This window comes from Urocitellus parryii, chromosome 12, assembly GCF_045843805.1.
Source record: "Urocitellus parryii isolate mUroPar1 chromosome 12, mUroPar1.hap1, whole genome shotgun sequence".
NCBI lineage: Eukaryota > Metazoa > Chordata > Mammalia > Rodentia > Sciuridae > Urocitellus > Urocitellus parryii.
Genome location: NC_135542.1, coordinates 87846612 through 87860596, shown reverse-complemented (window position 1 = coordinate 87860596; position 13985 = coordinate 87846612). Strand labels below are relative to the sequence as shown.

Here is a 13985-nt window from a genome sequence, read left to right as displayed (position 1 = left end):
TGCTAAATATGTCTCCAAGCTGAAGAGCTTCAGTTCTGTATTCTACATAAAGTGCCATATTAGGTAATATTTCTCACACATTCGGTTTCTCTGGGTTCTCCCCAGAGGATACAATACTCAAATGGAGATTTTTATCTTCACTCAGTAAGTTTCTATCACTTCCTTAGTTTTAGATACCACACTTCCATGAATTCTGCCAGAAGTCAGAAGACCACTGTGCCAGTCTTACAGAGATGGCCCCATCAGGGCAAGAAAACGAACACTGGGCATCCCCTGTGTATCAGGCCTTGTGCCACTATTCAGTTCAAGTTGCACATCCAGTAAGTAGCAGAACAAGAATTTTAGCCACACTGATCTGAACCCCAAAGCCTATGCTCATTCTCATTTTTCCTGTTTTGCTAAGCCATGTATTTCAAAGGACGTGGCCTTTTTAATTGCAGCAGGAAAAAGTGTATACCTGGTCATTGTTTTTTCAAGGGCTGAGTATGAGGTTCTAAAGATTCATTTGCAGCCCCAGGGCTGTGGATCAAGTCACTCTTGGTGCTCAGTTTCTTCAGCCCAAACAATGAAAAAGGGAACTAGAGCCTATTTCTTTTCCAAATGACCAAATTTATAAATTACTGGCCTCCAAACTGATGCTTTTTTGTTACAGTTAATACACTTGGAGCACACAACTGCTGTGCATGAGTTTTCCTATAGTAATGCCGTGCTTCCTTTGAATGACTTCCTTGAGCCCAAACTTCATATTGTGTCATTCAAACTCTCTTCAGCATAGCTCCTCTCTCCCCTCCAATCTGGACTTCCCTTACTTCCAGGTTATGTGAAGCTTAATGAGTAAGGACAGGAGCAGGTGTGGGAGAATTGGATGGGAAGTGGAATAATGTTGTTGGGGTGAAGAAACCCACAAGGGAAAGCCAGTGTGTGTGTGTGTGTGTGTGTGTGTGTGTGTGTGTGTGTGTGTGTGTGCCTTGGTTCTGTCTCTTCAATTGGCTGTTAGGGAGGGCATTTTCTCCTTCAAGGGTTGATTCCTGGTATTGAGAAACAGTTTGGGAGGATCTTTTTGGGGAAAAGACACTCATAATATAGAGTTTTGGAGCTGAGAAAATTATGAGCTGTCTACATGTTATCCCTGAATCTCTGGGATGAGTTGTCCATTCCCCTCTGTAGAAATAGATGAAAAGCCTTCTTGGGTAACTTGGAAGTAACTCACAAGGCCCATTAAGTGACACGCCTCAGAGTGTGCCACATTTTTGCTTATTTATTTCTCCAAAGACCTGCCTGCATGAAACCTTTGGAATGGTTGGAGGAATTTCTAAATTCCCAAACTGTGCAATATTTGCCTCTTGAGTGTATATCTTGCCTTGACAACTATACAATAGGCTTCTGGGGGGGGGGAAGGGCTGCCTATTCTTAGTCCTTACCAGGACTGGTGTAATACACTGTAATTACACTGGTGTCATTCTGATTGTTATATCACTACCCACAACCTCCTCCCTGTACTTCTTGCCTTCATGAGGAGGCCTACACACTTATAGCTGCTGGTATGTATGATCTATCCAAAAGACAGATACCTGTTTTGATTAATGAGCTGTTTTCCTGAGCTTGGAAAAGAAATAGAAGAAAAAAAGTCTTCTCTGAAGAGTGTGCAATAATTTTTTATTATGTTGGAAGGCGAGATTACCACTCAGAACAGGCTACTGGATTTATTTCCCTACCAGGCTGGTGAAATTCAAGAGATTTTGGCAAAGCTGTCCATGCCAGCTCTCTGTTTACCTAGAGAGCTGTCTGACTACAAAACCAGGCTGGATTTTTGTGTTCTCAAGTTCCTTTAAAGCAATTGGTCACGGGGAATTGAACTGATGTAGCAAGTGGACCTGGGAAAAGGCCTTGGATAAGACAGGCCTGTCCTTCCTCTGTAGCTTTTTACCTACAGCCACTGTAGCCTCCATTGGGAGTTCCAGCACATTCCCTTCTGAGCCAGCCCTTACTCAAGCAGACTGTGAACCCTCAGTCTTGGTTGTACTGCTGAAGTCTAAGTTTTTGGTATTCCATGATGAGCTCAGGCCATGCCAATGTTCCCGAGTCAGAGCTGTTTCACAGTGGCCTCCGTTTTCAGTCTCTACAGTTCTTCCTGTGGGCCTTGGGCTGCACACCCTCATAGACTGGAGGCCTGATCTGAATCTTGATCCAGTTGAGCTTGAACGGGCTATTTCTAGACCCTTTCTCCAGGTCTGCATCCCTGGCAAGGGTTTAAGGGGGAGTAGATGCTCTTCTGGAGAGTTTTTTTTTTTTTTTTTGACTATTGCCCTGCTTGGGGGTGCTGGTTAAGTTTCTTACCTGGCAGACGGATCTCTTTTAAATCATGTTAAATCTCCTGGAATATAAAGATTGAACTTGTGGCCATCCTTTTCGGAGGCCCAACCTCCAACCAGCTCAGAGCCTCCTGTTCTAATCTACCTCATGCTGGCTCCCTTCCTTTCCTACCAGCAGGTGCCATCATGGTCTAAGTCTGAATTTTGATGGAGTCCATTCATTCTTCTACTTGATCATCAGTTATTTTCAAAGTAAATATCTAGAGACATTGTGCCAGGTGTTGGACTGAAATAGTGAACAAGACACAGTCTGTTTTTCCTGAAGAAGCATATAGGCCATATTGTACCTAAAACACTTTCACTTTCCAATGGCTGTGCTCTCTTTAAAGTCTCCAGTTGTTCCCAAAGCTATGATATAATTGGGCCCCAACTGGGCAGCGGGAGAGCCACCAGGATCCATGAGTGTTAGAAACAATACTGACAGTAATTGGGCTCTTTGTTTCTAAAATAAGCAACAAATATATGACTTTCTAGGCATTGGTGTGAGAAGGGGACAGGAAGGGACAAGGAATAAAGAAGAGAAGAATTTAGAAAGGAAATTTTCCAATCTTTGATAACACAAAAGTGAGAAGATTGCTAGTCTGATCATATTGGGCTAAACTTATTTTCTTTCAGGTAAATTCCTATCTTTTTATCAAAACAAGGATTCTAAAAGAAGGAGCATATTGAGTGGGTTCTGAACTAAAATCTTGCAATTCTTACATGAATGGGATTAGAAGAGAATCAAGAAGATAACTCATTTTTCTTTGATAAATTTCAATTTTTTTTTAAAACTTTGGAGGACAAATTAGAATTAGGGGATTACAGTGTAAGGGTCCTGCGTGTTTAAGATTTACTTGGCAAACTTATTAAAATGCAGAATCCCTCCAAGGAATTCTGATTCTTTGGAATTTTTTCAACCATTGCACTATTGACACTTTAGATCAGTCCATTCTTTGTCTTTGGGGGAGTGTTACAGGTCTCTGTCTGTGTTTTTCTGAGTCAAAACAAATATTTATAGAAAATCTCACTTGTTTTGGGGAAAGATCAGTCTGCATTCATAAAAATCTGAAAGATAAAATGTTTTTAAAAATTCTAGGGAAATAAGTTGGTAGCAGGCGTGTTTCCATAGAAACCAAACCATACTGCTGAAATGGTGAGGTGTGTCAGGCTTAATGCAGTCTCTGCTGAGGCTGCAGGACTTATTTGCATGAAATGGTACTTGCTGCAGTAGAAGGCCTCCAAATATGCTCAGCCCGACAGAATATTTTAGAGATAATAGGAATTTTCCATGTTCTAATAGTGCATCCACTTTAATAAATACTTGTTTTCATTCATGCTTCTCAATAGTCTAAATGTTGCTCATGTGTTCCTACTAGATTCACTTAAAAAGCAGCACACAGAAGCTTCAAATCAACCTTGTTTGACTTATCACTGAATCTGATTTATTGGCAATTCCCTTATTCCCGAAGCAACATCTTCATAGCCAATCTGTTCCTAAAATTCAGGCTTATTATATACTCAAAAGGGAATATGCTTTTTCATCAGGAGAAGGAGTTTGTTTATAAGCCACAGGGCATGTCCAGCAAATATTTTAATGGGACAGGGGATGTTTGGTTGGAAAGGAAAGAGAATGAGGTCAAAAAACTAATAAATGGCTGTCGTTCTTAGACCTTTGTACCTTTTATATATTTCATTTAATCTCCATTATAACCTGGTAAGATAAGTTCTGAGACAGGCAAGATTAACTTGGGCAAGATCATCCTAGAAAGTAGAGGGGCCAGAATGTGAATTTAGAATTTTTGACAGAATATCATATATTTTTAATTCCTTCCTTATGCCATAATTATAGAGCAGTGGGTGGCTCTTTTTTCAAAAAAATTATTGGTTCCTTTAAGTCATACATATAGCAGAATACATTTTGATATAAATATACAATCATGGAATATATCTTATTCTAGTTAGATATAACTTATGGATGTACACAATGGTGGGATTCACTGTGTTTTCATATATGTATGTGGGAAAATTTTGTCAGATTAATTCTACTGTCTTTCCTTTCCATATCCCCCTTCCCTTCCCTCCATTCCCCATTGTCTAATCTATTGAACTTCTGTTCTTCCCCTCACTCTCCCCTTATTGTGTGTTATCTTTCACATATCAGAGAAAACATTTGACCTTTGGCTTTTTGGGACTGGCTTATTTCACTTAGCATGATGTTCTCCAGATCCACCCATTTGCTGGCAAATGTCACAGAAGACGAAATACAAATGGTCAACAAATGTATAAAAAAAATGTTCAACATCTCTAGAAATTAGAGAAATTCACATTAAAACTATATGGAGATTCCATATCACTCCGGTCAGAATTGCAATTATCAAGAACACAAGTAACAGTAAATACTGGAGAGGATGTAGGGGAAAATACATTGCTGGTGGGACTGCAAACTGGTGCAACCACTATGGAAAGCAGTACGGAAATTCCTCAAAAAACTTGGAATGGAACCACCATTTGACTGGGGTATCCCACTCCTTGGTATATACCCACAGGACTTAAAATCAGCATACTACAGGGACACAGCTACATAGCTGTTTATAGCAGTTCAACTCACAAAAGTTAAGCTTTGGAGCCAACCTAGGTGCCCTTCAACACATGAATGGATAAAGAAAATGTGGTACATATACACAATGAAATACTACTCAGGCTTAAAGAAGAATGACTTCATGACAGTGTCTCTTGTTTTAACACCTCAAATTCATTGAGTTTTTACCTTCATCCAAAAAAGAAATTCTCTGAACAATGACATAGGTATTCTCAAACTTAATTAATCTTGTTGCTGTTTGTAGCCAGTCTCTTTTTCATATAAATTAGGGGGGAAAGACATAGCTTTCCATTTATTTAGCATTGATTTTAGAACATTGGGTCTTTCTTTAGATTACCTTGCTTTAGTAAAAAAAATGTGATATTTTTTCCAACCTGGTAACCAGTACAAATCAAATCCTGATCATAGTTAGCCGTAATAAGCACCTACTGTGTCTCATTATCACATAGGGGGTGACCAAGATCAAGGACATGGGATGTATATTGTCGGAGAGGAATAGCTGGCAACTCAAGAAATAGCTCCCGGTCAAAAGGCATGGGAAATTGATACAAAATGAGAGGAAAAGAAGAAATGGAGTCTGGGAGGAACCACAAACAAAACTATGCCAGCGACACATCTAGCCCTTGCTCAGCTTCCAACCTCTTTACCTATACTGGTCATTTTTCAAATCACCACTCAGGAATAACCTCCTTTCTAAGGACCTCATGCCTTTTCCTGGCTCCATGCCCCCTCTGAAAGCCTGTAGCATTTATACCTGACTCATGCAATCCTCTTCTTTATTATAGGCCTGTGGGACTCATCAATCCAACAGCAGTTTTCTAAGATGTGAGTGGGACGCTGGAGTGTCCCAGATATTTTCAAGAAATAGTTATGAGATGATTCCCTGGATTTTATATTCTTTGGGTGAGAAGTTAGAGAGTTGTAAAATATTTAAAAGAAGAAAAATCTTCATGAAAAGTTAAGGTACTAAAATTTTCTTGCTTTTTAATTAAAAGGATGGATTGTTTTACTTCCTTCAAGGAGCACCATATTATTGATTTTCTCGATCTATGGCTAGGGGTTGGGGAGGAAGAGGGAGACCAGTTAAGATGACGGAGATGGAGTGCATTGAATGGGCTGGTGACAGAGGACTCTGCCGTCTGACCATTCCCTATAGTCAGGAAACACAGCAAAGTTTACCATTTGCATAAGAATCTTTTAATTCTTGAATGGAAAAATCTCTTTCCCGGAAAACTTCATGGAATTTCTGCTTCTGGCAGGGACCACAGTTATTCACCGTGGATCATGAAAACTTGTGAAGCAGTTGTCCAAACGGGCACCAAAGAAAGCGAAGAAAGTCTCAACTACATATTTTAAATGATTTTAGGTTTCAGGTGATGGATTGGGCAGGCTGCAACTGGCACGGACAAGACTAACCCTTTACTCAGACCCAGGGGATCATTTCTGATCTAAAAACCGTGTCCTCCAAACAAACACAGGTCCAAGACCTTACTTCATCCGAGGGACCACACCTTCCACCTGCCTCTCAATTTTGCGCGGTGATGGTTTCAGTCTTTCATTTGAGCGTCTGCATAGGGCCTACCTAGGGGCTGCGGTTATATGTTTGAATGAAAGTTTCTTTTCCTGGGTGATTTTGGCCATCTGGTCTGCTCCCCCTCCCATCACATGAGCTGGATTGAATGACAAATATGTACTCCCAAGGATGCATCTTGTCTCAGAAGAGCCCCTTTGCTATTACAGATTTCTGAATCAAGGAGCCAACTCTCTGAGAGGAATCTCCAGTTACATCAAAATTTTTGATTAAGGCTCCACTATAAAATAGCTGACATTTATTGGACACTTCATACCTGCCAAGCCTTATCCCATAGCTACATGTATAGTTTCATTTAATGTTCACAGTATGGTAGGAGATATAAACTATTACTATCTTTTTTGAGACAGGGTCTTGCTAAGTACCTGAGGGCCTCACTAATTTGCTGAGGCTGGCTTTAAACTTGTGATCCTCTTGCCTCAGCTTCCCAAGCCACTGGAATTACAGGTGTGCACCACCACATACATATCTTAGTTCTAACCATCAGTAAACGGAAGCACAGAGGAGCTGAATAACTTGGCCAAGGTCACACAACCAGTAAACAGCAAAAACAGATTCCCCAATTTCCCTCCTCACCCCAGATCTTCTCTTTTAGTCTTCCTCCTATCTGTCAGTTGTTGACAACCCTATTCTTGAAGTTACTGAAACCCAACCCTTGGGGCCATCTTTGATTCCTGTCCTCTCAGCCGTATCCATGGCTTCCAGAAATCCATTAGCTCTACTTTAAAAATATATGTCACTCTGACCACTTCTCTCCGAACCCACTGACCCCTCCTGATTTAAGCCACCTCTGTCTTTAGCCTGGCATATTGCCAGGACTCTCCTAACTGGTCACATGGCTTCCATTCCTGTCTCCTGTGTCCACAGGCTATTCCAGCAGCTGGGGTGATCCAAATGTATGTTAGAACTTGAGGCTCCTCTGCTTGAAAGGCCAAGTCCTAACAAAGCCCTGTCCTCTACCCTGTTACCTCATTGCCTGCTGCTGTTCTCACTCACTCTCTGCCAGGGACAACTCTGGGTCTCTTGTTCTTCCTTGAACACCAGGGCTCTCTGGCCTCAGGGTCTTAGCAATATGTCTCTTGATTTAAAATGTTCCACTCTCCTATAGCTTCATGGTTAATTTCCTTGCTACCCAGGTATCTACTGAAATGACACCTTATTGTATCCACTAGTTTATTGACACTGAAACACACTCATGAAACCTTCTGTGGTGAGAAGTATCACCACTGAGAAATGTCCATGTCTTGGCCATCTGAGTAATACAAAAACCCTCTTACTCTATTTTTTGTTAGCATGTGTTAACTTTTAACATTGGTATGTAATTTCTTTGTCATGTTTACTATTCTCTGTCCAACCTCTCTCTATAACCGAGATTTCTGTCTGTTGTGTTCTCTGATGTATCCCAAGCACCCAGGAGGGTGCCTAGACCATTGTGATCAATGAGTATTTGTTGAATCAATGAATAAATGGATGTGGACCTCAAATCTTAGGGGGGTATAATTTTGTTATAGAATAATACAGAAAAGGAAATGATGCAAACTATATAAGGTAGTCTTAATCAAGGGTCAACTGAACAGAAAACTTACTGATATGAAATCAGATGAGGGTATTATAAGATGTAAACAGAGGCTAGAGTCAGTTGGGAAAATATAGTGTGGGATCTTATTAGGAATTCTTATAATTTTGTAGTACATTAGCAAGGGCACCTTTTCTTCTTTACTTAGAGACCCATATTTAAATTTGTAGCCTTATATTTGTAATACCAGAACTTAGTCCTAGGATGTCCCTGCTTTCCTCTTGCCCTGCTCTTGTGGTCTCAAGGGCAGTAGCTATTTCTCTGTGGTATGGTCAGACATAATGAGAAATACAGGCACATATTGTTGGATCACTCAAAAGCTGGGAGGAATCTGGAATGGAGTTATTGGATTTGGGGTATTTTAATCATTTCCTGCAGGTTTTCAGGTTCCAAAAGAGTCAATTTCCAAAAGATTCAGGTAGGGTACACTTGATGAAATTTCACTGCTTCTGCATACAGTTTTCAAATTTGGTGGAGTATTGTTCAGGTAGTCAGTTTTGAGGGTTGACCAGATGCCCGAGACATGGACATTTCTCAGTGGTGACACTTCTTTGTGACAATCTTAGTTTCTTGCTTTGATCAAGTTAAACTTTTTCATCATCTCTATCCATTTTACTGACTTTCTGGGCTTCCAGGAAAATAGGTTTGGCACTAATACAGGATGAAAAAGGAGAATAGAGGGAATTAGGAAGAAGTAAGTGTCTCCCATTATGAGGCCTGGCTTCCTCTTTGTTTATGACATAACTCATTTTTATATCATATGGCGGGGTTTTACCAAGATGTCTTCCAAAGGCAACAAGGTGGTAACCAGTGCAACTACCTGAGCTTACCATCAGTCAATTGCTTTAATGATCTAATGGAGAAAGTGAATTTGGTTAAAGAAACTGAATATTCAGACAAAGGTTGATGTGGAAATGCTCATTTTAGAGGCTAAATTCTTTACATGAGCTAAGCCCTGGCTGTCCCTGATAGGCAGAGCCCTGTGACAGTGGCCATGGACGGGAGCAACTACGGAGGCTGAAGGATTCCCAGCCAAGGCTGCATCCCACCTCCTCAAGGAGGCCTGAAACCTCCAAAGCTAGGGCTCACGCCAGAGATTTTGGCTCCATCAGTCTGGCATGAGGTCGACAGCATTATTTTCCCTAAAAAAGTTTTCCAGGTGATTTTACTTGTAGCCAGAAATGAAAACTACCTGACATGAAGGATCCAGAGAAGTGCTATCTGAGACAGTGGTAGAGAAAAAGTAGTTCCCACTCCTGTCTCTTCATTCCTAATGCAGGGGTCCCTTTTCCCCGTCTCCTGCCCCATGAGTTTTCCATTTTCTTCTGGATTATTTACACAATCATATAAACAACTCTCAATTTGTCCTGTCCTAAATACAAAGTCTTCTATAAACTTCCTCCTGCCAGTGCCCATTTTCCTGTTTCCCTTAAGAAAAAAAGCTCCCTAAGACGTGTTTTCTGAATATGTTGTCCAATCCTTTCTGCTCATTTTCTCTTAAGAGTGCTCTATGCAAGCAGTGGCCCTCACTACTGCTCCGACTTGGTGCTTCTTACCCCCTGGCCAGGCCAGAGCATTCCGGGCTTTCCCTCCACACCAGAAATGCGGAACCCAAGGACCCAACACAGGCTTCCTGGCACATTCCAGAGCATAGCACTCCCTGATCCAACCCATGGCTGGCCTCACAGTGCCAGGATCACAGCTCCACGAACAGAAAAAAAAAGAACCAGAAAACTTCCCAGGGACACATGTGGACATTGGTGTTTGAGAAATGCTGGCGATGATAATAATGAACCCTTTCGTAAAGGGAGAGGTTCTGACTTACACAGTGCGTGGTGGTGATGATGACTGAGCTGGAGATGAAAGAGAGGCCATCGTTCATGCTGACCTGCAGGGCGGCTTTCCTGAAATAACAGGGGAAACAGACCGAGATGAACAGTGGGTGGAGAGCCAGATACACAGGTCTCCTTTGGCTTCTGCTTCTAACTCCCTGTAGGCTCTTCCCTAAAGGGCCTGAGACTTCTCCTTATGAAATGTGGAGGATAGTCTCTCTGACCCATCCACCTGTAACAATCTAGAATGGTGTCAGGATAAGCTTGGCTAGCATCCCAAGGTGAGGCATTGAGGCGTCATATTGTGGTGAGTTGCACTGAATGAGAAAAGCCTGCTTCTGTTGAACCTACTTGTCACATTGTAATAGGACGAAGTATTATTAAAAAGTGATCCCGTCAAAGGAGATAAATGGGCTAGATGTTCTGCTGTCGTTATCTGGACTCTAAGAATTTGATAGGGGTGCTTTGTTACCATCCTGCAGGGGCACAGAGTTAAACAGTAGAGAAACTAATTTGCCTGTGTCCTCCTCCCTTCTGTGAGAACTCAAACATGAGCTCACATTTTGCAGCGAGGACCCTGAGCTAGTTTGTGAAATCCGTGATATCATAGGTTGATGCCAGACAACCAGAATAGAAGGGTTTACAATAAGATTAAGTGATTAAAAGTAGAATTCAGAAGAACAACTTCCACTTTTTTTTTCCTTAAAGCCATATCTTATCAACAGGCTGTCATCGATACAATTTTGGAAAGACTCTTTTCTGTCCTCTGCACCAACACTGTTTCCCCACCTAATTCGTCTCTTGCTCGGGTGCTAATTCTCTTTCTTCTGCAGAGGCTTTTGGTCACACTTTCATGATATTTCCCCCATAAATGAGTTCAGGGAGCTGTCTGGGTGAGCACCCAATGCTCTGCAGAGGAGTAAGGAAGGGGCACTAAGGGTGACAGTGAAAAGTCTGGGGTCTCAGTTTGTCAGGAACCAGTCGAGCCCCTTATGTCTCAGGAGGAGATAATAACCATCAAGCAGGAAGATCAGGATGATAGGGTGGGGAAATACATGTTCGAACTTTCTAGAAAGATAGCTGTGATTCAGTCAGAAAGACCTGGAATTGAGCCTAGGCTCTTCCTCTGACTATTGTGTGAACTTGAGCAAGTTACTCAAATTCTCTAAGCCACAGTCTGCACACCTGTATAATGGGAACATCTGTTTATGGAGAACTGGGGAGGATGAAGAGAGATACTCTGTAAAACAATGATCTTAGTGCCTGGCTCTCTTTAGCCATTGGCGCCATTTTTACTGCGGGAAATCTAGAGAAAGTTTCCATCATGATAATGGAGAAAGAAATTTTCTTTTCCCTTTGTCTGGTCCACCTCCCTTCTCCTCCCTGTCTGAGAGATCATTGCTGGCAAAAACTTACATGCCAACTTCTTTTAAGACAGGCGCTGGACACAGCAAGTAAGTATCTTCCACAGTGAAGGGTTTCTCATCTGTAAAAAGAAGGAAGTGAGCGGGTTAAAAGAAGTGGACAAGCTTACAATTTCAAATCTATTAACTTCTAGAGATCATTGACCCCAAACCCAGGGAGGCATGAGGAAGACCAAGCACTTTCTGAAATACAACCTCTACTTGCGCTCTAAAATCCATTAACAGTGAACTCCAGGGCTCCCGCCTGCATACTAGTCTTCTGACCCCACTGTATTCAGTTGAGTCAGTCAGAGCAACTAGAGACAGAATTCACAAGTTATGATTTGAGTTTATTTCCCCCTCAGAACTAACTGAGGGCAAACAGGAAACACTGGACGGTTCCTAATGTATTTCATGTCTAGGTCTAGTTTGAGAAAGAAGCCATATTCATGGAAAAAAGTGTGTGATCAGTACAAGAAGTAGCGAGACCAAAATATCATTGGGCTTCAGGAGACAGGGAGCTCCTTTTACATGGGTGACATGGTAAGGTCACAGGAAAATCCAAACTGTGAGCTTTGCTAGTGGAGAGAAGGGTAAGAAACAATAAGGATACTATCATGAACTAAGACAGGGCAAATGAGGTGTGACCCAGGGCAGGGGGAGTAAGTAGGACTTGAAAAGATAGTGAAGCCAGAATTAGACAGGCAGTCAGTATAGATAGGTAAAATCAGTCAGGTTGGATCAAGGAGGCCAATTTCAGTGAGTCCGGGAAGTTGGAGACTGCTCCCTGGGGGACTGAAATGATAATTCCTTCAGAGCCCTTCCTTCACCCTTATCAAAACCTGCTCCAGCACCAACCTGTTGCCAAGGTAACCTGCCCCTCCCTACAGGGACCTATAAGGTTGTTGATTAATGTGTCAGGGGTGCTCCATCCTGCCCTTCCCCCTTCAGCCCACCTGTTTCCCACCTTTTGGCCATCCCACCAAGCATTTCCTGAGTCTAGTCATGTAGGGAGGAAGGAGAGATAAGGGTAAGAAAGCAGGACAACCAAGGAAGCCTTGGACATATAAAAAGACAAAACACCCTCGCTGCTTCTTGGGATACCAGGATACCAGCTATGGTCCCCTTCTCCTTCCTGGGAGAAGTCTATGTTACCCATTTTTAAATAAACCCTGCTTTATATGCTTGCCTCGGCGTGCTTCTCTGTTATGCTTCAACCTGTGAGGGAGCAGAACTCTAATTAGTGGTATCAATAGTATAGAGAGAAGTTTGGTCCAAATTCCCTGAGTTGGCCTGAGGGATCTGGGATCAGTTCTATAAAATATGAAAAGAACTTGGAGGATTTCTGAGCAAAATCCAAGTGACGAATTTGGAGAATTTAGCAGATATAGCTATGGAAGATGAATTACAGTGGAGACCCAGAGGTGGAGAAATTCTTGCTCTGATAGTTGATCAAAAAACACTCAGGTACCTTTAATCTCAAACTCCTTAAGAACTTCATTGTGTCTTGGGGCACAGAGGCAGGGCTGAGGAATTAGTAGACTCAGCTGACAACAGTCAATCCTTCATGCCTCAGGGTTCATTGGCTACACAAGCTTTACAGAAAGCTGTGGTATGACTCATCAAAGAAACAAGGATGAATAAAACTTGTCTCTTTAATCTACCCATAGCTAGAAGATACAAAGGGGATACATATATTTTTGAAGGACAATTTTCTGCAACTGGTTTTTTTTTTTTTTTTTTTTTGCTGTGAAATTGTTGTCTCCTAGAATCTGTGCAAGTCACGACTGCAGAATACATTTGACATCACGTGCTTGCCTGGGTGGAGATTAGTAAGTCTTGGTTCCTTCATGCCTGGATTTAGGGACAGACTCCCCTGGTATAGGAGTTAGAAGACATATGAAAGTACTGCGTCCCTCTTGGAAAGAGGAAGAGATGGTGTCCAGGGAAATCTTCCTATGGTGAAAAGTAGAGGTTCTTCCAAGTCATTTGTTCATTCATAGGTCCCACAAATATTTGCTGAAGTCCCATGATGTGCTAGAAATATGGGCCTTGAGAAAAGAATTTCATGAATTTTATAGGAGCCATAGGAGAGATAGTCATTCAACATATTTCTTTTATTTTTTAAAAATATTTATTAAAAATACACACACATGTTCTTTATGTGTCTAATATGTTCCAAGCACTGTATTAGGACTTGCAAGAACTGACAGGCTAGTAATCATACAAATTCGTATTTAATTATAACCGGGATGAGCACACACAGGTGCAGGGGAGCTGATCCTCATCTGGTTGAGCAGGAAAGGCTTCCCTGAGGAAAGGCTATTTAAACGGAAACCTGAAATTCAGGTGGGGAGGTGGCACTGCAGAAGCCCTGGGGCAGGAAGGAATCCAGACCTTTTAAGGTAAAAGGCCAATGAGACTTGAATTTGATAGAGACACACAATGGCTCAAAATGAGACTAGAAAGGGAAGTGGGTTTAGATGACCAAGGCTGGGTGGGACATGGTGGGACTTTCTGGGATTTTTTTTTTCCCTAAAAGCACCAGGGGTACTGTTGGAGGTTTTCCAACATATTGAGAATCAACTGTTGGCAGACTTGTGGAAGTACTGGAATGGGGAGGGTGTGTT

The 13985-nt window shown here is 41.8% G+C and overlaps 1 protein-coding gene across 1 annotated transcript in view; it reads right to left on the bottom strand.

Annotated features, from left to right (window-relative positions):
* Antxr1 (ANTXR cell adhesion molecule 1) overlaps positions 1 to 13985 on the bottom strand; it is a 226441-nt gene that overhangs the window by 112681 nt on the left and 99775 nt on the right. The window contains exons 11-12 of the mRNA XM_026387240.2: positions 11369 to 11438; positions 9946 to 10024 (exon numbers count right to left, since the gene is read on the bottom strand). Of these exons, the coding sequence (XP_026243025.1) occupies positions 9946 to 10024; positions 11369 to 11438 (149 nt within the window). The remainder of the gene's footprint in view (positions 1 to 9945; positions 10025 to 11368; positions 11439 to 13985) is intronic.